This window comes from Aphelocoma coerulescens, chromosome 6 (genome assembly GCF_041296385.1).
Source record: "Aphelocoma coerulescens isolate FSJ_1873_10779 chromosome 6, UR_Acoe_1.0, whole genome shotgun sequence".
Taxonomy (NCBI): Eukaryota; Metazoa; Chordata; class Aves; order Passeriformes; family Corvidae; genus Aphelocoma; species Aphelocoma coerulescens.
Genome location: NC_091020.1, coordinates 20,435,077 through 20,460,656, shown reverse-complemented (window position 1 = coordinate 20,460,656; position 25,580 = coordinate 20,435,077). Strand labels below are relative to the sequence as shown.

At 37.5% G+C, this 25,580-nt stretch overlaps 1 protein-coding gene across 1 annotated transcript in view; it reads right to left on the bottom strand.

Moving 5' to 3' along the window:
• Positions 1 to 7,992: 7,992 nt before the first annotated feature.
• Positions 7,993 to 25,580, bottom strand: part of TNKS2 (tankyrase 2) — a 29,315-nt gene continuing 11,727 nt past the window's right edge. Inside the window, exons 9-27 of the mRNA XM_069019662.1 lie at positions 24,686 to 24,807; positions 24,098 to 24,189; positions 23,930 to 24,008; positions 22,837 to 23,008; positions 22,110 to 22,189; positions 20,964 to 21,109; positions 20,390 to 20,555; positions 19,883 to 20,102; positions 19,376 to 19,485; positions 18,493 to 18,681; positions 17,486 to 17,738; positions 16,786 to 16,862; positions 16,093 to 16,213; positions 14,948 to 15,045; positions 14,232 to 14,306; positions 13,138 to 13,243; positions 12,376 to 12,562; positions 10,852 to 11,008; positions 7,993 to 10,214 (exon numbers count right to left, since the gene is read on the bottom strand). Of these exons, the coding sequence (XP_068875763.1) occupies positions 10,152 to 10,214; positions 10,852 to 11,008; positions 12,376 to 12,562; positions 13,138 to 13,243; positions 14,232 to 14,306; positions 14,948 to 15,045; positions 16,093 to 16,213; positions 16,786 to 16,862; positions 17,486 to 17,738; positions 18,493 to 18,681; positions 19,376 to 19,485; positions 19,883 to 20,102; positions 20,390 to 20,555; positions 20,964 to 21,109; positions 22,110 to 22,189; positions 22,837 to 23,008; positions 23,930 to 24,008; positions 24,098 to 24,189; positions 24,686 to 24,807 (2,513 nt within the window). The 3' untranslated portion in view covers positions 7,993 to 10,151. The remainder of the gene's footprint in view (positions 10,215 to 10,851; positions 11,009 to 12,375; positions 12,563 to 13,137; positions 13,244 to 14,231; positions 14,307 to 14,947; positions 15,046 to 16,092; positions 16,214 to 16,785; positions 16,863 to 17,485; positions 17,739 to 18,492; positions 18,682 to 19,375; positions 19,486 to 19,882; positions 20,103 to 20,389; positions 20,556 to 20,963; positions 21,110 to 22,109; positions 22,190 to 22,836; positions 23,009 to 23,929; positions 24,009 to 24,097; positions 24,190 to 24,685; positions 24,808 to 25,580) is intronic.

Here is a 25,580-nt window from a genome sequence, read left to right as displayed (position 1 = left end):
AGTATATATAAATACACTGTAAATTTGAAACAGTGATTTGTTGGATGCCCTCTCTTTTCTAGGCACCTTGGGAATCCTGTTCAGCACATGCTTGTGCCACTAACCCAGTTATCCCACACAGGCACCCCAAGGCTGGGGAACATTGCTGACGCCATCACCTTCAGCCAGCAGAAGGTGTCCTTGCAGCTGGAAAAGGCAGCCTTGTCCTTCTCCTTGTTTGCTGCTGCACATGTTGCTACATCAGTGCAAGTGTTTATGCACACATCACAAATGAGTGTGTGGTCTCTTGCAATTCATCTCCCGTTAATAGCAGCTCCAAGACTAGTCTCTCTTTTTTTTTTTTTTTTTTTTTTTTGAGTTCTTTTATCCCTGGCTGAAGCTGCCAGGCTGGTTTGAAGCATTCTGGGGCAGGAGTGGTTTCAGCTGGGTCAGAGCCCCCAGGTGCTCACATAACCCCGAGGGAAGGATGGCAGGGGAGCTGAAGTGGGTGCCCAAAGACAGCCAAGCCTGGCTCTTTCAGTGACAGGACTATAATGGTGCACTTAAGCTGCATTTTACATCCTTCATTACCACTTCTACCCACCCCAATGGCTAAGAGCCACACTGGGGGCTTGAAGGGATGATGGTCACTCTTGGTGGCCAGTGCTCTTGTATGGAAGCTTCCAGTGCTGGCCCTGCTCTCGCCCCACCAGCTCTGCCATCCCACAGGGCCCCACCAGCCCTCTCTTCCTCCCCTGTTGTCAGCCTTGGCCTGGTGCTGCCTGGGGCTCAATGTCTCCAGCCAAGACCCTTCCCTGCCCCCCAGGAAGAGGCTTTGTCCTGTGCCACCACTCAGGCAGACCACTGGGAGCTTGTGAGGAGTGTGTGGCCATTGTCACTCAGCATGCAAAGCAAACTGAAACCATCTCCAGTCCAGTGACAAACACAAACAATATTTTAGCAACACTGGATGATCACCATTGGAAAAAAAAAAATCATCATGTTGTCTAAGTCTTGTGTGGGGAGGGGATGAAGGGACAGGGATTTAAGGCCAACAGAGTTCTCAGGTAAGTTTCTATTAATTCAATTAACTTTTCCAAGACCTTCAATAATTGCTTGAGGCTGTAGAAAGGTAGCTTCTGTCAGATCTTCTCTCTTTAACTCCTAGGGACAACTTTTGTGGACTCTCATAGAAATGCGTGATCACTCAACTTCGTGTGTGTGTCTGTGTGAGCTCACCCCAGGGAAGAGCAGCCTTTCTTGAGTGAAATGGTTTTTACAACTACTGCTGCTCTTGAGTTGCATTAAGGTTGTAGCTGGAAGAAGTCAAAGCAAGAAGTATGATTTCTGCTATGTTTGTTAAACCAACACAGCTGTGCCACTGCCAAGACTGGGAAAGTGTAGGATGTAAAGGGAGAAAGCCCCCACTGCCTCCCAATCTATTAAAATGAGCCACCAACACAATACTAATGTGGTAAGTCAGGGCAATATGCAAATGGCTGCATGTCCCAGAATGTCCCTAATCCTATCAAGAATGCAGAAGATGTTAATTTGACCATCTTTCACAGCTCATAAATCTATCTGTAGCAAAGCAAGGCTGCCAGATGTCATCCACTAGCACTTCTTTGAGGCTGGCAGTCTCTGCATAGATGCCCAATCATGCCTCAGTAAAGACCAATAAAGAGCATTGTTCCTGTGGCCTGAGAGCAGCTTCTCACATTTTGCTACAATAGAGGAAAACAGTGGGAAATGTGAATGACTGATTGGCAGAACTGGTGGTCTTGGTTTGTCCTGCCTTCCACATAGGGAGCTGTAGATTTCACATGCATTTTTCATCATCAGCATGCAGATTAGTCTACCTTGTTCTCAATAGTTAGTGGTGCATGTTCCCCAACTTAATTTTTTGAATCCTAAACTATAAATACAAGCTGGACATCATTCCTTTTCTCTCAGGCAGATACTCTGTATCTATTTCAAACTACTTAAAAGAGCAAGCAGCTTTATTATTATGTGATCTTACTCCTAAGATTTAACACCGAGAGTAGAAACATTCTATTTCAAAGCAAGCAAAGGTCTGTAAATAAAATACCTCTGGAACTATATACTCATTTTATCCTTCTCAAATACAAGCTTTAAAATTACCAGTTGCAATTTAGCTTCTTTAATGCCAGCCAGAATTAATCTAATTTTCACAATGAGGATGGTAAAACAGTGGCATAGGTTGCTCAGAGAGGTGGTAGATCCCCCATCCCTGGAAACATTCAAGTTGGACAGGGCTTCGAGCAACCTGATGTAGTTGAAGATGTCCCTGCTCATTGCAGGGGTTTGGACTAGATGAGCTTTAAGGACCCCTTCCTACCCAAACCATTCCAGGATCCTATCATAATTTGCTTTTAAAAGGTGTGTATTGAAAGCACCACAGCAGATATTTCTGTGCGAAGTTACCTGGGAGCAAGGTGGGTGAGCCTTATTTTTATGAACTGAAATGCCTTTCAGCTTCTCAGTGGATATCATGACTATCACAGAACTCCATGTCAAATCACTTCATGACAGAGTTGGGCTAAAAAAAGAAACGAGACAAAATTATAAAGAATGATGCAGAGAAACAGGAATTTCCAGCAATAAAAATGACATGTGACTGTCTGCTATTACAGGTACAGACATCCCCATGGAAACTGCTGTTCATTTAAGATGTGTGCATTCCTGTCACAAGCCACCCACATCATTTCATTTTAGATCATGAACCTGCAGCCCCATACAACAGATTTCTCATGCTTGTTCAGATCAGACAGAGGGTGTAGAGAGGGGCAGGCTCTGAACTGAGAAGCTGAGGTGCTTAGTACTGGCAAATCTCTGCTCTCTGCAACAATGGAGAAGGTGCAAAAGGCAGCCAGTTAGATAAATAATTCTGATGGGTCTAAAGAGACAAAATGCTACAAAAAAGAAGAAACCTGAATAAAGTCAGTTTTAAAACTAAAGGACATAAGGAATTTGCTTGGGAAATCCTGGTTGCATTTTACTGTTAGAATTAGATATGACAGGGGATGATATATTGTAATATGAGATAACTATTCTGCCTGAGAATCTTAAAACACCAGTATTGCTAAATAAGGTATAAATATAGTGCTAAGTAATTTTTTTGAGACTAACAGAATTATGAGGCAAATGAGTGTTTACAGATATGAGATAATTCATTATACTAAAACTAGTAGGTCAGTGAGTCCAAACCCACTATTTTAACAGTATGTTAAATAGGTTAAAGATGCTGAACCACAAACTCCACAAAATCTGTATTGTAAATTCAGTCCAGTGAAGGAGACATATTAAGAACTATTTTGTAGTGTGATTTTTTTAAGAAAAAAAAAAAAAGTTATTTATTGATATTGCAATAAACCATCTGTAATACATAACAGTGCATCCTATTATACAAGCAATAATAATTAAGCTATTAATTGTACAAAGTCACACCATTATTCGTTCTTCTTTACAAAAAACTAAACACAACTGAAACTTGATATATGAAATATTTAACTCATACATTTTGTTCAACTCCTTTACTGAAAAGCTAGTATTTCTGAGAGAGAGGAGGGAAGTCTCAGAAGACAGAGAGCAGGCATATCTAAATCCATGAATTTATGGATCATTTTGTAGAAGTCCTTGGCTCCTAAAATTTGTCACATGTACAAGGTTCTCATATCTCTTGCAAAGTATTGTTGTGATTTCAGTATTTCTGCTGGACTATGACCCTACAGCAGAAATTGTAAGTACACGTGGTACTTACAATAAATGAAACTATCCAAAACTTTAATGCATATCCCTGAATAAAACTATTTACAGTAAGTGTGAAATTTTCCTTTTAACTGAAATATTCCACTTAACTGCTCCAGTCTGAAATTACTACTATTTCTTTATCTTATAAATATCCGTTCTTTTTATTAGTGTTCTCAAATTTATAATTGACTAAGAACACTTTTAATAGCAGTTGGTATTTCAGAAGTGCTTTGGAATATGGTCTAATACACAATTACATAAAAAAGCAGGTTTCCATATTTGTCGAATCCTCCCCATAATGGGTTATTCCCATTAGAATTCCCCCCAGGACTTATATGTTCTGTGCTAGTATTGACGATTGCTTGAAATGAGCTAGCTCATCATTCTGCCTCTCCATCTCATTTTGAGTCTGATTATACAAATGGCAAGAGGCTTTTAAAGTTACTCAAAATGCTTACATGGCATATATATGTAGGATGTTGGATAGAAGGTTCACTGTAAGTTTATTTCAGAAATTCAGCAATCTGACACACTTAAGAGCAGCACATTTCTCTAATTTTGCCTCCTTATCAAGACTCTTGGTGCCTTTCACTCTAATTTAGCCTGGAATTTTTCAGACCCTGTGGTGTACTGCTGGCCAGATTTCCTCTGTTAATGCAGTTGCCACAACTCTGAGATGCTCGGTCAATTACACACACCCACACTCCTGCTCCCTCCTTTTTTTTAAACCTCCTTTGTTTTCAAGATCTGTTCTGCACCTTTAGAAATCCACCTTGTGTGCTAAACAGTTCTTCATGCAGAGATTTACTCCCAACAGAACATTTTCTTTTCTTATGACCTGTGTTTTTGCAGTTTCTAGTGTGCTTTCACATTCCTAATCTTTTGAAATAAGCTTTACCATTAGTCCATTTAGTTTGAAGTCAGATTTATTTCACTGTTTGATTATTGGCTTTAGAATCTTTGCATCAAATAACACCTTCTACACAATGTGTTTCAATGGCTTCATGTTATTACTGGAACTATACTATCTGTAAAGTTGCACTTTTTAATGTATTTTTTTGATTATTATAAATCTTTAAGTTTTAGTACCCAACTGCTAAGTAGGTATTTTCCCTTAATACTAAATTAGACTTTATTTTATGAAAACAAGTGCTTTAATGAATACTTGTTATTCAAAGTAAAGCTCTTTAATTTCAAATCCAATTAGTTAATTTCACGTTTGCCAATGCTTCAGTAAAATACTTTCAAATAGGGAACCACTATCAGACATTGGTCATCATATACAGGTTTATTTATTCAAAGATGGCACTTTTGGACTGCTTAATAGCTCACTATCATTAATTAAAACAATACTTAATGTAACTGCTGTCAGCTTCTACTTTGACTAATTCAATAATTAAAAGCTATTAGACACAATATCCTCATCAGTTGGGTCATAAATATTATATACACAAATTGATTTACTGTTACTTGTTTTTGCAACAAAATCTCTTTCCTCCTTTCACAGGATCACAGAATCAAGTAAATTGGAAAAGACCTCCGAGATTGAGTCCAACCTATTTGCTTAATTTATTTACCTGCTTACTTACCAGCTTCTTTATCAGCCTAGAAAGAAATTCAACTTCTGTACACATCTATTGATCTATGATGCCCACAGAACCAAAAAACGGAACAAATTTCTTGTTGTGAAATAAGCTTGCAAACGCATTGCTGGCAAATGTTACCTTTTTGAAAAGCAACAAGACAACACAAAGGCAGACACCTCTAGCCCTGAAAAGGGCAACTACTTCCAAGTCCATTTCTCAGGGTACCAGCTACTCTATTCAATATTACTCCTTCCCCACATTTACCACCCCAGATCTGTACACAGTATTAGCAGCTGACATGAAGCTGCTTTTCCAGCTACAAAAGGCCTCTATTGCACATTCTTAGGCACTGGTGCATCTTCTTTTACTCCTTAAACAATTTACAATTATTTTAAATGTTAAGGTTTGCAAATACTACCACTATGATCTGTTGAAAACTCTTAATGGTTCTAACTTAAAAACTCTGCAAGCAAGTAAGTGCTCCCCTGGCTGCACTTGTCAGGAGCCACTCCAGTCACCTTTGCTACCGCCCAGCTGAAACACACTCATAAATGTACCAGTTTTATCAAGTTTGCAGATGGAGAGATGGATCTGACCTCCATTTCCTTCGAATGTTCTGGCTGCATTAAAATCCCCACCTTCCCATATACATCCTACCGCCATCCAGAATCCAGGTGGATAATTTAAAGTGGCATACTTTGTTCTTATGCTGTCTACTGGGGGTTTTCAGCTCGTCCAAATAATCAACGCTTCAAAATGAAAGATCTGAAGAACTACTGTGCAGGGAATTTGCCTTTGGTATTTAAATCCTATTTCTTTTCTTGCACACACTTTTTCCCAGGTCTAACATTAATGTTTTGACTTGGCTGCAGCTTTCCCCTTCTAAAACATGTGTTTTTCTCAAGATGAGCCCTTTTGAAATCCCTGTAATGTCTACACATCAGTGTTTGCTTTAAGTCAAACATAAATTGGGAAGCTAATGTACCATGATTATCTTGGCTATTCCTAACAATTACATTTGTTATTCCTACGATGCCTTTTCGCTGCTTGTAGAATTTGCCTTTTTTTGCAGGTTATTACTTCTTCTATTCTCTCCCTCCTGTCTGTCTTCTCTCAGTTGCCAACCTTGCCCTTTTTAGAGCAGAACTTACTACCTTCAAACCAGTAATCTACATGCTTTTTCTTTTTATTTTGTGTACTGTTCTGGCTGCCTGTAGCTTTTTCTGATCTAGTGAGCCACAGGAGAGGGAAGAAACCCCTCAATACTCTCAGAAGCACGATTGCTTATGCTTGCCCCACAGGGGCAGGAGGGACACACCTCCCCTTATGCCCTTGACTGTAGCACTTCCCTTGCTGGCAGCACCTCGACCTCCTACTGCAACTTAAGCAAAGCTCCAAGAACCACAGAGGGGCAGACCTCAGTCAGTCTCACTGCCAGGTCACCGAAGGCAAGAAAGCAGCCTTGGCTGCTTCAAATCAACACCAATTGAGCCTCTGTACCATTTTTGTTTAACTGGAATACAGAAGGAAAGCCACCCATGGAGCTGTTTCCAGCGAAAGAGAAAATCCATTGTACTTACTAAGTTCAGGAGATGGGCCAAAGAAGGGGAAATGGCTCCTAGGCTGCAGCACCCTCACTGGCAATGATGTTCTCCTGGAAAAGACACTTCTAAAATTTATTTTTCAGAGAGTGATCAAGTGTGTGTGTAGTCATAGATATACACACACACGGCTAATGAGCAAGTCCAGGGTAGAAAAGACAGCGGCAACTCCTTTATACACAGTCATTTGCATTCAAAAGGAGTGCCAACATACCTCTTGAACATGCACTGTATGGATAATCCTAACTTTTTCAATTATATATGATAGAAGAGTGTGGATGAATTGGTTTTTGATTCCTAAGAACTAAAGTCTAACTTATGAGTAAGTATTTTTAGCAAAGATCCTAATATTTTCAATTTGCTTAGTTGTACCACTTGTTTTCGTACTAGTTATTTAATTAAGCAAAAACCAATCTAATGCAGAATGGAAAGTTAATTTTTTACAGCCTAGATAGGGGGAATTTTCAGGAGCAATTTTATCAGTTGTGTTCCCAAGACCCTTTAAAGATTTTCACTACCACTGATCTTACCAAACATTTGCTTTCCTGCCCTCTAGTGCTCATGTCTAAGTCTTCTATACAAACCTGGTTTTGGAAACCTACCACCACATAAATGGTCCTAGTGAAATAAAATTACTTACTTATTGCAACACTACCAGTGATCTAAACAGTTCCTTCTGGTGTTGCTCCTGTATCACACCAATGCAGTTATCTGAAAGGTCAGACTCTTTAGGTTACTTTTCATTTTACAGAACCAATGCAAGCAAGTTTTCTGTCTCAGTTCCGGACCATATAATGGAGTTCTAAGTGCACAAATTGAAGCTTACTTCTGGGTTTATTACTAACACATTTTCACTCCTAGCTATAGTTGTTAGTTAGCCATATACCAAACTACAAGTTTCCACAGCATTTACAGGTTTTCACCCACATTAAAAGCTCTTCTGTGTAATGCAATTAATTTTGCCTCCAGTGATGCAGTTACAGCACTGTGCATGCTTACATTTAAAACAATGGGTTAACATACTACAACTGTAATTACTCCCATGCTACCAGAAAACCAGTGAATTAAATTTATTTAGTGTTAAATGGATATGGAATGTCATACAGTACATGTAAAGACACTTCAAGATGGGTAAAGCAGAACTAATTGCACAAGGGATTAAAGGTTCACCTCAACAGTCAGTATTATCAAATCATTACAGCTTCCATCTTCAGAGTGCAAGGTATGTCATGCAAAAAAACAGCTCCAAAAATCCCCAAACAGACAAAACCAACATTGTGGTACCACTTAAAATGCTATCATACCACAGTATTTTACAAGACATTAGGTGATCATTCATATAGAATGAAGCATTTTAGCAATAACAAAAAAGTTTTAAACATAATTAACAGATTTTGCATGAACACAAATTCCAGCATTACTATACCTAAGGAACAGGCAACATGCTGGGAGAAAGTACCTAAAAATCAAAGCCTTTTTTATTCATAGCCAATATTACTTTCTGCAAGAATTCTGCAATCTTATTATTCAGTTTCCTCACATAACTGGGTAAGGTTCAGTACATTTTTACATAGAGCATAATCACATAACCACCACATCAGCAAGAGGATTTCATTATCTTGACCAGTACTACATTTAAAATCATGGTAAGATAACATGCCCTGCAAACAAATTGTCTTCTGGGACAGTGTTCTGCATGTAGAAATATTAAACAACTAAAATATACTCCTACCCACTTTAACCCCAAGTAAATTATAATTTGTATTTACATATTTTTGAAATATGTAGGTAAAAACTGCAGATGGAAGAAAAGCAGAATACACACGAGAGCTATGACAGCGCTGGCTGAAAGGATGGGTGCAGTCAGGAACCCTGAGTGAGACCTGGACAGGGGCTGTACCTTTTGCACTCCTCCTCTGTCGAAGGGGCCTCACCAGGGCTACCAAAGGCAGCTGCTGCTGTGGCAGAGCTGCTCCTCCCCTCCCAGCTGGCTGAGCTGGGAGCAGAACTGTGCAGCCCAACCAGTTCCACTCAGCTGAAAGCAGACAAAACACACTCCTACACACCTGCTTCAACCACAGCTTGCATGTTAACATGGAAGAGACACAGGAGATGACAGGATGGCTTTTAACATTTCCACCTTGCAATGCTCATACTCTGAGGGCACCAACAGGTAGACTAATCTACCAAAATAAGCATACAAAAAAAGGCCAAGTTGTTTGCCCTCCTATTAGGAATAAACTATTTAACTTCCTGGCTTAAATGTAAGCAAGAGAAACTCAAGAAAGAACTTCTTGAGGTTAATTTTCCATCTACATTCAAAGAAAATAATTTACTAAAACTGTAACTTGCAAGGTCTACTAGCCCTGAAGTGAGGATACAGGTTAACTATACCTATAGTTAAATAAAAAACTTCAAAAGACATTTTACAGAAATAAAATATGCAACTCTAGGCAGTAGGCGGAAAACCACTTTAGTATTTGTATGGAACATTCTATTTTCATAGCCCATCATTCTCAGGAATGTGTATTTCATAAATAAAAATACAGAAGAAAAATTTGTGTATTCAATCTAAAGTTGGATACTTCTACACTTCTTCAGATAAAATTTGCTTTCTCCCTCACAATTAAGTGATAAAACCTGAAAAAAATTGACTTTTCAAATCTAACTTGCATGAGAAAACACAGATGAACAAACTAATATCTGGGAAGAACATTTTGTACAAGATTGCAGTTCTAAAACACTTATATTACAAAGCAATGTAAATAAATACCAGGCTAGTACAAAAGCTCTTATTTACAGTTTTACAAATGAAAACGTTTTCAGTGTAAATGCAGTGTTTTAAAGAACACAATATTAGTAAAATGAGTTCCTGTATAGACCATTACAATTTCTGCTAGATTTGAATGCAGTATTGTATAAAACCATTGTTTCAAGTTAATTTTTGTTTATAATTTAGTACAGCCAAACCCCAGTTTATGCCTGGAATGGTATCTGTTAAAGTGCTGAAAAAGAGGACATTTCTGAAATTTTAGAAAAACATACTGTACATTATTAAAGCTTCATCAAGTCAAAACTGGTATATTTTGTTCACATTTGCTACCACACCACCTGGGAATGGGAAATTTTTCAACAAACACTTGTAAATTATTGGGATGGCAGCCACTGATATCTTCGCATCCAAAGTCTGATGGTTTCCCGCAAGTAACTTGTCTTAAGCTTCAGTGGTGGCTTCAGGTTTCATAATCTGGTAAGTAATCAAGTATTCTGGATAAGCCTGCAAGAGTGACACACACATTTTTTATTACGATTTCATTCTCTGGATAAGTTCAGAATGTTTGTTAGAGAGGAGAACAAATTATTTGTAGATACAAAAATGCTGCTAGCAAGGATTTTCTTGCTATTTTCTAAGCCCGTGAGAGACTTTTCTCTCTCACAGAAGAGGTAGCAGGGAATGTAAACAACCAAACACCTGCAACCTTGAAAGTCTTGGTATAGTAGAAAAATATTTTGACAATGGATATTTTAGGATTTTAGCCAATCACCCCAAGGGGTGGCTGGTCCTTTGTCTATAAAAGAGTTTGTAAAATAATTAAATAGATCAATCTTGCTGCACAATTCCTGCCTGCTGGATCTTTTCTCCTCTTCCTCCCTATGGCTGTGGGACACGGGGATATACCCTAAGGTTGCAGTAATAATTACTGATGCCAAAGGAAAAAAGGGCAAAACATCAAAGGGGAAAATCTTGGATCATTCAGGAAACATGCATCCCTTCACCTGCAACCGCAGCAGGAGTTTGTTCTAAGACGAAAGCAAGCCCTAGCACCTCAAACCTAGGAAAAAAAACCCCAGTGCATTACATGCCTTTGAAAAAGACAAAAGAGAGTCTGCAAAACCACCCCAAAAGCTTTTACCTGCTCTCCTCTGTAAATGACATATTCTGCCAATGCCAATCCATTTACACTGGGCCGCCCAGTCACTGAGTGATGTCCTGGGGGAGAATGAGCCATTTTCATAGCACTGAACTGCAGGAAGGATTTGCCCAATGTTACACGACAGAAGAGCAACTGCCTGTGTTGAAAGGGAAAAAGGACCATGAACACACAATGCTTATGACCTTGAACCTCGAAGCCACTTTAGTCAATCTTTGTGGTTCATAAAATTCTCAAGTTGTTTTGCTGAACAAAAGTTCCAGTCACTTTGGAAAGCTCTTTAGCCCAAGGAAAGGGTTGGTAGCAACATGGAAAAAAGTTTATCTTAGGTACTGAAAACAGCATGCTTAACAATGGGCTCAGAGACTGCCACCACCTTTTCTTTATCTGTTATTTATTTTCATTTCTTTGGTTTTTTTAGAAAAAGTTTTCTATCCCCTCCTTCCATTAATCATCCTGACAACACAATTCACATGTGTTCTAATGCTTGATTTGTATCCAACAGCCAAGTCAACATCAAGGCCAAGTGCAAAGTCCAGGTCAATGCAAAGTACCTCAGATCAGCATTTGTCAGTTTGTTATGTTTTCACTATTACAAGACTCAACAAGGGCTCTTACTTCTGTACATATGTACCTACTGCAATGACAATAGAATCCTGGCATTTTTATAGACTAATGTTATGTACCATTTTACTCTGCCAAACTTCTGTTTTTCTTTCTCTTTGCAGAAAACACTAAAAGCCCCTTCTTATTCAAAACTTTAGAAAACATGAAAAGGCTCTGACATCCTCTGTTAACTCTCAAAGATGATTCTCATTATTTGAGAGTTCCAGAAAAGAGTAAGCAACATGAAAAGCAGCAGAGACTCAAAGGAGGATACTGGAAGGATGACCTTATCCTTGTATAGCAATGCAAAACAGTATGCATACAAACACAAGATATTCTTCTGGTTGAAATGACTGCCACCACCAAAACTGACTCCATGACCTATGAGTTTATTCTGAACTGACGGTGTTGGTAAGACGTAACAGGTGTTTATGTTGAAAAGTGGATTCAAGAACTTAATTAGTGGCAGAATCCCCAAATCCATCTCTATTTCAGTGTTTGAAAAAGCAGTGATGTGGGGCTGACTGTTACAAAGTACATCTGTCTCAAAGAAACACTGCATCTGAATATCTCTGAATTTCTCCTTTCTCTGTAACAGGCAACAAACTAAACTCTCATATTGCTGCATCTTTCACATAAGCATCTAGCAGATCCTCTTCACTCTCTGGTTCTGTAAGTCTGATTTTTGTATTAAGGGCAAATATATGGTTCAATGCACTGAAGATGGTTGAAGATTCTTTAGGACTTAAAGGTCAAAGTTTCCTGTAATTTTCTGTTAGGCCCAGGATACAGAGAGTATTAAGAAGGTCTGGTTACCAAGCAAATCTTTCTTCAGAGCGACTGCTGCATTGACAGTCTAGGACTATCAAAAGCAGAATCAGATTCTTTTGAGGTACTTACCTGTGGCAAACATAACAAGATCTATCTTTGTGAATTGGACATCCAGTGCCACCTCCAATTCCATACACATATTGATTGCTTTTGGAAGAATTTTCAGCAAAGTAAATCCCAGCTCCAAACATGCCACCTATATAGGCATGTCTCTCATCAAAGCCCTTGTGAATGATTGCATTCACAAATGGGGAGCCTAAGAGAAAGGAAGTAAAATATTGACAATACTGTACACAGATTTTTGTATGCATCACAATTCAATAATTCGTTCCGACTGTGTTGGGAACTATGTAGCCTTCCTTATGAAGATGTATTGTGAACTTTGCTCATCAGGATAAACTCTGTATTTGTGCATGGAAGAGCCTCCAATGGGCTTTCACTTGCTAATGGTAAGTTATCTTTTCTGGATAAACCCAAGAAAACAAACAAAAAAAATCCCACCTCAAAACAACTTACAACAGAATGAAGTTTGATATTTAATCACTTTGGTCATACAGCTGATAAAAGAGACTCAAGGAATAGTTTCTTAAATGTTTTCACTTACATCTTGGTCTCCTTCGGGGAGAGACAAAGAGATGCAAATTTCAGAAGAATGATACAGTACATTGTATCATTCCTTGTGAAATACACAAACACTTGTTCATAAAAACTCATGTAAAACCTAGAACCTACTTCCACTGAGGAAATTTACTTTGTTTGAGACAGTAGAAACCCTTCCATAAAGAGTGCTGCTGATGAAATAAATTCATAAAGTGCATTTCAACATCTCACCATGAAACAGCATCCTTTCATTAGCATGGTTATGATTCTCTTCAGAGACCTCTTTCCTCCTGTGAGTGTATCTTTCCCATAGTTTTTTGTTGCATACTTTCTGAATCTGAAATGGTCAAAAAGAAACCGAAAAATTCTGCTCACTTTACTGGATAGATGTATATCCTATAGCCACTATACTATAGTACATTTACACTGCCACTTAAACAAGAATACTTTCCTTGGGACTCAATGAAACACAAATTGGCTTATCCTGCACAAGCTGATTGTTGTAGTATGACAAGTAAATAATAACTATATGCTTAAGAATAAGTCAATTTTACACAGCTCCTTCTTAATAATCCTTAAATGAAATACTCTCTAATTTAAATTTAGCAGGCTGAGTTAGAATTCTTCTTGATGCCAAATCACTAGTAAAGAGACCAATCAGTTAATTAAGAAATGCCTTCCATGAAGACTTACACTTCTAAAAGAAAGTAAATTGCAAAGCCCCTGCAGAGGTATGCTGCGCATTGCAAAGTCTTGTGCATGTAGGTTATGTAGGAATAGCACAGCAATTCCACTGGGAAAACTGTAACTTGCAAATCAAAATCTTTACGATATTAACAAAAATTACCATTACTTCAGAGGGAAAAATACATAAATACAAACCAAAATTTCATTAGATTATTTAAACTTGTCTACTGGCTGGTTTTTTACGCTCGTCTGACGCTAAATCAAGCCAAAATAAGAGCTCAAAAGTTTTGCTTTCACTTCTTGTGGTTTTTTTCCTGCCATTCTCCCTCAAAAGAAATCCTCTTCTGTTTCCTATAAAATCTTCTGCCTTTTTCTTCAAAAATTCTGCAGTTTTCTGTGAGATCCCTCTATGCCACTTTCTCATAAAATTTCTTCCCATTAACCCGTAAGTAGCTTTTCCATATAAAATTAGTCTTTGAATTTCCCTGGAAGATGATCTTTATCCTGTGAATGTCACAGAATGGCACATCTTGTCACATTACAGAACTCAAACAAGTGTAGAACATTTTATGGATATTTTAGTTTTAGACAAAACTCCAAAGGTGTAAAACCACTAGCCATAAAAAAACAACAGCCACCTTTAAGATGTTGTATCTATTGAAGACTCCACCAGCATGTCCTCCATCTCTGTGCTCTCGGACAGTACTCTGCATCTGAAGATTGAGAATTTAAGGAGGATTACATTCTTTGAGAACACATTCAACACACATCTCTTTTACACAAGTCAAATAATGAAAAGAACTAATTACATATTAAAACAATTAAAAAACCATAAGAGAAACTTTTAGGCAATGACTGTATGTTAAGTAACGCCAGATTTTCTGGATGCACATGATTTTTTGTTTAATGATTTTTTAAAAAAAAACCAATGTATTTTGACTGGTCCATGGTCTAGTTTTCAAAGACTGTCACTAATCTCTTTACAATTATGTTTCTTCAGAATTTTGCCTAGTGTGATTACAACTCTTAAATCATTTGCTTTCAAACTGTGTATGACAGACATGCAATCCATTGGTAGCACAGAATTTATATTACATTGAAGAGATTTGATATATAGTAGAGGTTTTAAAAATAGTACAAGCAATAATAATATACGTAAGAAAAGAGTTACAGACATCACGAACACAGATTATAAGTAATGCAGTCAAAGTCAGGAATCTGAGGTATCCTTATGCAAGCTTTCGTAAGCTTAGTGATGTTTACTGCACTGTTAAATTATCTAGCAATACTTCTTTACCTACTTCTTTAGTAGCAATAGCAAAAATACTTAGAGACTACAAAGAATGGCATATACCTCTTCTTCTACTGACTGAAATTCCTTGTCTTCGGTGGAAAGGTCTATGAGAATAGTCCCACTACCAGAAGTATTTAGAGTCAGGTATGGGTTAAGTCCTGTTAATGTAATAAAACACAGCAACAGTGTCAGAAACTGCAATAATTTCTCTGATCTGTGGACACTGATCAATCCTTCTCTCAGCAAGAATCATCATTTCAGATGCACTAACCCATTTGTCTGTGCTTAGTACACTAATGCCCACAACAGGGGAACTACTTGTAAGCACTTGTTTACTTCAGAGTTCATTTCAACTCTAGGCAGCGACACAGCAAGCAACCAGTTCCTGTACAGAGTCCACAACTACTGATGGCAAGGGCATCATGAAACAGGAAAAGCAACTTGAAGCACTAATTCAATAGGAGTACTTTTTCCATGGTCATGCAGAAAGAACTGACAAAAGAACTAAGTCTGTCAACCCAAAAGGCTTGAGCCTGGTATTGAAAGCCTAAAAGATACTGAATGTTTAAAGGAAACTTCTTAAATGAAGCATACTGAATTATGATGAATTCAGGACTCCCAGGACTGTGCTGGTATCAACAGTCCTACACAAATAAAGAGGCTTTAGCAGTAATTTTAATGTAAGCTAAAGCTGTTGAACAAAGCTGTTATGTTAATTTTGGTTCACTGAAAGCATGCCAACTCTATTTTTAAAGAAAAGTGTAAGAATTTCAACTGGCTTTCTGAGTGAGCAAAGACAGCATTCTGTGGCAGAACCCATTGGTACATAACAGGCCTGAACTCACCAACAGAATGTGCTCTGCTCTTCAGAGTGCTTTGATGAAGATAAACACTCCCTACCTCAAGGAGCTTATGAGCATTTTGCACTAGATTGACACTTCACCTAAGTAAACACTAAACAGTGACCACAGAGAAAAAATATAAATCAGAGAACTGAAAGGTAAGATTCACAGTAATTCACAGCATAAATAAAAGTACTCAAGTTTCAAGTCAGAAGACATTCTTAACATTTGAAGTGCCATTTTCTAGATCAGGTTTTATTACCAATTCTTTTTAATGAGATACAATTTGGAATAACATAAATAATTTATACAAATTGATTATGTAAAGGCAGTATTATGTGATAATTTAAAATGAGCATATACCTTGTTGTCCAGAAATAAGTCTTTCAACTCCTTTGATGATTTTATGCCTATGGCCATAAGCATTAATGCCAATTTCCTTCAATTCTTTGTGTCCCATTTCAACCAATATGTCCAATGTTATCTATAATGAAAGCAAGACCAGGTTTTTTGTACTAGAACAACTGCCAATGACAGTGAAAATATACCTCACAACAGTTGTGAGAAAAAGCAAGTGTGAAAAGAACAGGAACATTAGAGGTTTCATATTTTACTTTCACTCAACTGCTTTCTTCAAACTTTTTGTCCTAAATTGACATGCTACAAACTACAATTTGTAACTTGCATTGTTTGCAGGGACCATGTTTCTAATTGAGAAATACTCTTCTAGATATATTTAAATGAACACAAACAAGAACTGAAATTACTAATTAACACAGATTACTTATTTACTCTACCTTTTATACTGCTGAAACACTGCTACAACTGTTAAACTGATATGAACATTACTGCCCCCATCTGTTTTTATATACATATATTTTAACACACATTTATTTTATATATCAATTAAAAAATCCAGTTACAGTCCTTTTTTTTATTCTACTTGTTTTGACAGTCACTCATTTAAAATCTGTCTTATTACATTATACTAACCAGGCACTATTTATTCCATTGCTTTCTAGCCCTGAGTATCTGGAAATAAATATAACCACTTACCTGTTCTCTCTCAAATATGTCAATTAGATGTTCAAGGCCAAGGTTCCGCACAAACTGATTAATGCTAAAATCTACACCTGAAAATGGGTAAGAAGAAAAACTCACAATGAATTAATATCTATATTATAAAATAAAGCATACACATCTCCCCCTGTCTGTGGCAAAAATGAGACAGAAATTCCTGGTCTTTTGCGGATGTGGATTAAATATCTGTATCACTACCCAGTAGCAACTTAATCTGCTCTTCTACCTCCCTAAGAGCAGTCTTTGTGCTTCCACAGAACAAGCCAACCAGCTACCAGAAATACAAGTTCCAACAGAAGTATATATTGACAACTAAAATGTCACAGAAGTAACCCTTTGAAGATACCTGATCTAAGAACAACCTCTTAGAAATTAGATAAAGTTTGTAGTAAAATACTGCTTGGTATGGAGCCAAATTTCATTTGACTTCTGTTTTAAAACACAATTCACATATTAGTTCTGTTCAGCAAAAAACATTTTAAAGGCTCTGTAAGGGGAAAACAGTAAAATCTTGTAGTATAAGACTTTTAGACTTTTGTTCCTAATTAATGGCATCATAAGGAACTGAAATATTGCATATATCAGAATACCTGTATCAATGTATGGGAAATTTCACACTTTTGTATTCTTTTTACCATATGTTAAGAAACGTCACTCACTCCTGAGAAAGCCTCACCTTCTTTTTTCTCCAGAACAGTAGCTCCCTCTGCACAGTTTGTACCAACAACAGACGGAAGTTCAGAAAAACTACCAGACAAGTTGTCAAGACTACTTGCAGCAGACAGACTGGATGGACTGGATGGAACAGAAGACAGGGAATCAGCTGCAGAACCTGTAGCCTGAGACACACTTATAACCTGAGGTTTGTAGCAAGTCGGTAAGGCAGAAGGAGGCATTGCTGCTGTCAGTAACGCACTGACATCGTCTGCCTAAGGAGCAGAAAACAACTCATTAGAACAGAGGAACACTTTTGCACAATGTTTTTTCCTAGAATGCACTATCATTATATCAGATTTCTTGAGTACACTCAAGAACAATACTGGGAAAACATGCATTTTACAATGCAGCTTACAAATGGCCTTTTCTGCCAACAGCATGTGTGAAACTGTAAAATGTTTATACATAGAAGCTCTAAGAAGGTAAAAAGTAAAGACTTCAGTATTTCTAAACAAATTTAGGGACAGTTAAACAGAATTAATTTGCTACAAAAAATGAACAGAAGCTTCTACTGGAAATCAGAATTTATGAAACAAAACAGTTATTCTGAATATAGTTTTGGATTACATTATAATACTTGGAAATAACACAGCTGAAAACAGTTTCTTAAAATGATATTGCTACAAGGTCTGCTTACATTTTATTGTCACAATTTTTGTATCAGTCAAACTATAAGCACGGAATTAAAAGCATCAAATTATAATCATTAATTCATTTTGTTAGCGTTTTGAGGTCTTTTCCCCACACTCCATACTGAAATAAGATGCCTGAAGCAAGAAATTATTTAAAGCAGGTTTATAAAGATCTATTGACTTTCCTTGCCAGGCACATAAAAATACCACAGAAACAATAGTAATTTAAATTTTGCAGAATTGGTTGTATTACTGTGTTTTTAAAGAACAGTTTTTAGATGAGCTGTCACAAATAGATAAGTACAGATTTCCCAAGAGAAGCCCTATCACTTACAGTGACCAGGTCCAACGGTGTTTGTCCTTCTTGGTTTTTCAGAGTAGGATCAGCCCCATGTGCCAGTAACAAGGCACAAAGCTGAGTCCTTCCTTTCTGGGCTGCTTCATGAAGAGGTGTGAAAGCCCATTTGTCCGTAGCATTCACACATGCATTATACTTTATAAGTAAAGCCGCTACATCAACATGCTGGAAAAATAAAAACACCTGTTAAATTCCAAGGTACCACAGTGTATTAAAATAATTCAGAACTATTACTGCTATTTCTGTGTAATCAGAGTAATTCTGGATTTTCTTAGAATGCATTTCATTATGATTTTAAAAAGTATTAAAGCAAGGTGTTTTCTTCCTCACCTAAAACATACCAGCAAAAAGTAGAGTAAGATTTGTTCCCTTGTGAAAAAAGGACAGAGTAAAACAAAATTCCAAATCCAGAGGGATCTGAAGGAAAAAAATGCCTGATTCTGAACTTCCAGTTTGGAAAGTACTCCAACTGTTTTGGTTAAGGACTTGATTCAAGGACAAAGATTCAGGAAAACCACAAAAACAACTGCTGTCTCAACAGCAGTCATATAAATGGAAGTGAGATCTTCCTGATAAAATCTGACTGTCACAGGTAAGGAAAGGCATTTTACAGAACACGTTTCAGCCTGCTGGCTTTCTAGGTGTTCATGGTCAGAAAACTCCATTTGTGATTTTACAAATTCATAACAGTCTTTACCTATAACATAAGCTGTGACCTAACTATTTATTTTGTCTTAAAAATAAGATTAGATTACAACTCAATAGCAAAAGCATTCTACAGAGTATTGGCTCAAAATGCTGTCAATGAAATGTGCCACTTCTTTTTTTAATAAAGTCTCAGAAAGTTTCAGATATTTACCCCATAAGATGCTGCATTATGCAGAGGAATCAAGCCTCCTTTATCCTGTGCATTCACATCTGCTCCATGCTGTAACAGGTACTCTGCAACCTCCAAATTATTGTAACCAGCTGGAATTGCAGAAAGACAGAATAAACAGAATTAAAACACCACCTCCAACAGGCTGTAGAGAAGTAGTAATTCATTTAAATTACTTGAAAGTAAATTAAAATGTCAATCCACAGTGTAATACCTATTAGGGAGGGCAGCGTTACCCTATTTAAGAGTATTTGGTTTTAAAACCTGTCAATAAACAATAAAAGATCCTCTCTGGCTAGACAGAACAGGAAAATAATTAAACAGTTTGAAAAGCAACATAAGATTAATATGTGTAAGATACTAATTTTTTAAAAGAGAAAGTACTGAATCCTCCAGCTTGAGGCTACACTCTAAACTTGTGTAGACATAGAAAGTTCAGCCACAGTAATTAATTAGTAACTGATCAAACTAGTTAATTAGAACACTGACCTGCTAAATGTAGCGGTGTTGAATGCCGTCCTTGCGTGTCCCGACAGTTGACATTGTCAGGTGAACAGAGCTTTTTTACTCGGGCCAAACAACCTTTCTTTGCAGCATCTAGGAGAGCTGCATCTCCTCTAAGGAGGTCTTGAATATCAGTATCACCATCTTTAACAAGATCTAGAGGAGTATTTCCATCCCTGTTTTTCTTTGTAGGGTCAGCTCCATGCTGTGCACATCAAAGACAGGTGGTAAGTATGTCAGCAAAATAAACATGCTGCATCTTAGGCATCTAATGCCTTGTTGAGTAAATATTCTGACTCATATTGGAATCCTGCAGAGAGCCTTCCATTTACTGTGTGAGAAAGGACAACACAGGTGCTAAGAGTATCCCTTTTACTGAAAACATTTAACTACAATAATTCAGAAACCACACACTAATTTCTCAAAGAAGTCCATTTACATTTCAGAGTGAACAAGAAAGAAAAGGTAACCTCCCTCCAGCATATGTAATACCTGTAACAGGAGTTTGCAAATCTCATATTTTCCTTTTGCTGCAGCTTCATGCAAGGGAGTGAATTTCCACAAGTCAGCTACATTGACAACTGCACCATGTTTAACCAACAGTTCTGCAACTTCGTAGTGACCATATGAGCAGGCGTTATGCAAAGGGACAAGTCCTCTGGAAACAATTAAAAGAAGAGAAAAATTCTCTTTAAAAATAGGGTATTTTTTCACCAAGCAATATAACCTTAAAACACAATGCACCTTTGACAATCAACCATAACAAAAACCTTCCTTCCCCCTCCCCCCCCAGTCTAATATAGTAGGAATACCTATTGCAGTAAAAACTTAATCAATGAGGCACTGAAGAGAAGTAAAAGCACAGGGCCAGAAAAATTCCTGATGCTCGAATCTTAAGTACTGCAAAATGCTTTTGGGTATTCTTAACATCTTCACTCTAACAGAAGTTTCCGTGAAAATAAAAAAATATCTGAAGAAAAACAGGATGCTTATCAGCTAACAATATTCAAAAGCTGATAGATAGGACCAATCACAATTGCCAAGAAAATACAATTTGAGCATTTACCCCTTATCTTTTGCATGTACATCAGCTCCATGCTGAAGAAGATACTCCACAACAGATACTCTGTTATATCCAGCTGCAAAATGAAGTGGTGTAGACTGACGTCCTTCAATATCTCTGCAGTTCACACTCTGAACTGTACACAGCTTCTGTGAATTTCCCCAAACAAAACATATGTCACTACATTTAGTGCTGACACCTCTAATTTAGTCACAGACTGTTGTTAACAACAACACATTAACACATTTAGTTTTGCATAACAATTTTCAATAAAACAAATTATTTCATTTTTACAGATTTCACAGATTGTGTCCTAAGAAAGTAATTCCACCTGCTCCCAAATCCACACCTGTAATTTATTTATGCTTTTTATATAAGGCAAACATCTGGAGGTGATGAACATTGTATTTTGTAATCTGTAGTAATTGTGTAATACACAGGTTTTAGGACAGATCACAACTCTAAAGCAGTCAGTGAAGGGCTGTTCAACTGTTTGCTTTGAGAAATTATACATTGAGATATAATTCTGTGCTAGATTGGCTGCGGCGGAGTTAATTTTCTTCACAGTGGCTGGTATGGGGCTGTGTTTTGGATTTGTGCTGCACACAGGGCTGATAATACAGAGATGTGTTGTCATTGCTGAGCAGGGCTTACACAGGGCCAGGGCCTTTTAGTGCTGCCACACTGGTCAGGAGGCTGGGGGGGGCACGGGAGGCTGCGGGGAGACACAACCAGGACAGGTGACCCCAACTGACCAAAGGGATATTCCAGAGCAGATGGCATCATGCTCAGTACATAAAGGGGGGGAACAAGGAGGAAGGGGGGAACATTTCTAGTGATGGAGTTTGTCTTCCCAAGACACCGTTAGCTGAGATGGGGCTCTGCTCTCCTGGGGATGGCTGAACACCAACCAGCCTGCCCATGGGAAGCCATGAATTAATTCCTTGGTTTGATTTGCCTGCGTGTGTGGCTTTTGCTTTTTCTATTAAACAGCTTTTATCTCAACCCCTGAGTTTTCCAGCTTTTACCCTTCTGATTCTCTCCCGATCCTGCAGGGGGGTGAGCAAGCAGCTGTGTGGGGCTTGGTTGCTGGCTGGGATTAAACCATAACAAATTCCCTCTTATTTTTAAGGAGAGGTTTAACCTTACCTTGACAGTATCCACATCTCCAGCCTTTGCAGCCTCCAGCAACTGTCGATCTGCATCCGAATTACCTAATGGGATACCTTCTGCAAAATAAATGAGATTGCATGACAGGTAAGTGTAGGCAGTTGAAGAAATTTGTTAAGACAGGAAATAACTTGAATTTATTTAAGGAAAAACCTTGAAATAAAGTTAACCAATTACCAACAAGTTTTGTCTCTGTTTACTATCTACAACTATAGCTGCCAGAGCTAATAGTGTTTGTGAAGTTGACTTCAGCAATGTGCTTCCTGTATGTTTTGGAGTATTGTGGAACCAACTAAGCATTCTTATTTCAGTTTAAGAATTGGACTATATCAAGTTTATGTATGTATATAATGTCCAAAACTTACTCTTGAAAATCCATGTATACTGTTGCCTTCAATGGTACAATGGCCTTTCAACTCATAAATGCAAAGCAGACATTTTTTGTTTTAAAACCCATTTTCTACTTTCAATATTCCCCCCACCCTATGTCAGGATTTTTATAAAGTTGTTCCAGGTACCTATAGCCCAAAATCTTCATTGCTGATGATCTAGACAGTAAATGATATTATTAACTAGGGAGTAAAACACCACCTAGTACTGTCTTTTGTAGAACTTTTTTTTTGGTTGACTAGTCTTCACTATTGACAGCACTTGAAACAGCAAGTAAAATGAAGCACCACAGTGGATCTTGAATAACTCAGCATACCTTGTAGTAGCTGTTGCACACTTTCAGTCCCCATTTGTAAGGCTGTAAAGCCCTGCAGAGACACGATGGAAGGATCACATCCAGAGCTCAGCAGCAACCTGCATGTCTGAAGATGACCACAATGTGCTGCTCTATGAAGAGAGGTCTGGCCAAGATTATCTAATGCATTAACCTGAAAATAACACAGACAAGAAATACCACCATCAAGTTAGTATTAAAGATGTTTTCATTGCTGACTGGGAACATTTCACAAATAGTATTCTTACTTCAATAGAAAGAACATATTTAGTGTATTTCCAAAGGTGATGACATTTCAAATGGTAAAATTAAAACAAAAACAGTTCATAAAGTAGCCCCCTTTTAGAGGCATGCATATAATCCAGTGCATTTTTACCACAAACACGAGTAAACTATTATTTTGCTCCTGGCAGTACAAATCTTCAGTGGTTTTTCAGACTGAGGACTTCCTATGTGTTGGGTCAGTCAAAGTGTATTCAACAACTTAAAACTCTGCACACAAACCTTACTTTTATTCTCTACTCTTCCTCTGGGTTTTGGAAACTTCACAGCAGCCAGGCTATAATCAAATTTCCACAAGAGAAATTCAACTCCCAGTCTTGGAGGATTCAAGCACTACAGAGTCTCTCCTTTCCACGTTTTCTTTTTGTGGAAGTTTGAACTAATCACCGTGTTATGACATTACATTTTGCCTTCACTGTAATTTTTTACTGCAACATCATGTAGTCTACCTGTCACACAGTTCAGTTTAGCTTCTTGCTGTACATATACACCCCCTGCTCTTTTCCTTATATATTTAATTATTCCTGCTGGACAATGAAGCACTAAACAAGACACTCTGAAAGTCTTCTGTTCACAGAGAGAACTACATCTGCATTTCCTAAAAATAGGACCAAAACAATGATGATTCTATAATGTATAGAGCTGTACTGATGGACTGATGGCCCATAGCTGAAGTCTATAAATCTAGAACCTTCCAAAACTAACTCTTATAGAAAAGCCTGTCTACTCAGCTGTCCATTCTCATGGTATGAAAACCTGTACGTGAATGTTAACAAAAGTATGATACTCATACCTTAGCTTCATGTTTCACAACTACTTCAACAACATCATTATGAGCCTTTTCTGATGCCACATGCAGAGGAGTCAAGAAGCTAAAAAAAAAAAAAGAGGAGTAATTCAAAATGTATTTTGCAAAATCTTCTAAACAAACACTTAGGAGTATCCATTTGTAACCACTCACTCTTTTGTTTTTTCATTGATATTGGCTCCTTTCCTCAGCAGCAATTCACATACTTGTTTCCTCTTAGGATATGGAGATGCAGCAGCACAGTGCTGTGAACATTAAAAAGTTTACAATTAACAACTAGCTAGCAATATCCAGGTTTTACTAGATGCCGATCAGCTGGCAGTTAAGAGCTGGTGGCATACAAAGACAACAGAAGAAAAACCCCAAAACACGTAGAAGCTTATTCATTTGGAAGATTCCACATGGGCTTTTGTATTTACTCTGGTATCTCTAAGAACTCCCCTTTCTAATAACTACTGGAAACCATCAAAACAAAGCTAACATACATAGCTCGCTGTTGTTTAAAATGAGACTATTCTACAAAACCTAGTCATTTAGATAATCTAAACAGGCCATTTATGTTAGTCTTAACATTAAGAACAAAATATTAATCAGTGTTATTTGCTTAACTAGACACTGGATATTCTAGGTTGGTCTGAATTGCACCATTTTGACACTGCAATTTTTATTGCTAAACTATTACCTAGTATGCTTAGGTTAGCCACAATATATGCAAAATCATTATAAATCCTGAGATATTACCAATGCTGTCTCATGTGTCTGAGGATGCTTGAAGTTCACTGTTTCCAAAGAAAGATGTTTCTTTATACGAGCTACATCTGATTCTCTTGCAGCCTGTAGCAGTGAGTGACCTTTGAATTCATCTTTGAAAACAAAGAAATACATAGCAGAGGGTTACACTCCTTGGCTCAAGAAGGATCAAGAGAATTGCTTCTTTCAGTTAGAAAAAAATATCTGTTTTATTCAGCAGACCACGGAGCACACATTTCCAAGTCTGACTCAAACTTTTACATCACTTGACAGAACTTGTTAGGTCAAGTCAAAACACTACACAAGTTTTGCTTTGTTTCCAAACCAAAGCCAGAGACATCCAAACTGACTGCACAAGATCTATTTCACTCACCACTTTGTAGGTTCTACTGTTCACATATGTACCAACTCAAGTATGAATCTCTATTTTTGGAAAACCATTTCTAGATGCTAGCATGAAGCCTAGTGTAGTATTTACTGACAGTTTTTGTAAATATCCCAGAAAGTTACTGTTTGACCACTCAAGGACAGAATCTGAGGTCACTCTTTTCAACTCTTTAAGTTTGCTGGACACAAATCAATGCTCTTCATCAATTTCTTTAAACTTTCAGTGACTGTGGCACATTCAAATATATTCAGCATTCTAAACAGTTATTTTTTCTTTTCTTCAAACAGCTGTGGAATACAAATTATTACTTCAAAAATCTTGATGCAATGACAGGAACAAGTATGGGAAATGAAAGTGTATTGGCAAGGTCATGAGGGAAAGCATGTATTTGGGGAAAAGCTACAAAACCCATCACAACCACTTGACTATAAACCTGACAGCAAAATAATTTCAAATGCTTACATTCAGAAAATCTAGCAATTTCAAATTATAAACAGT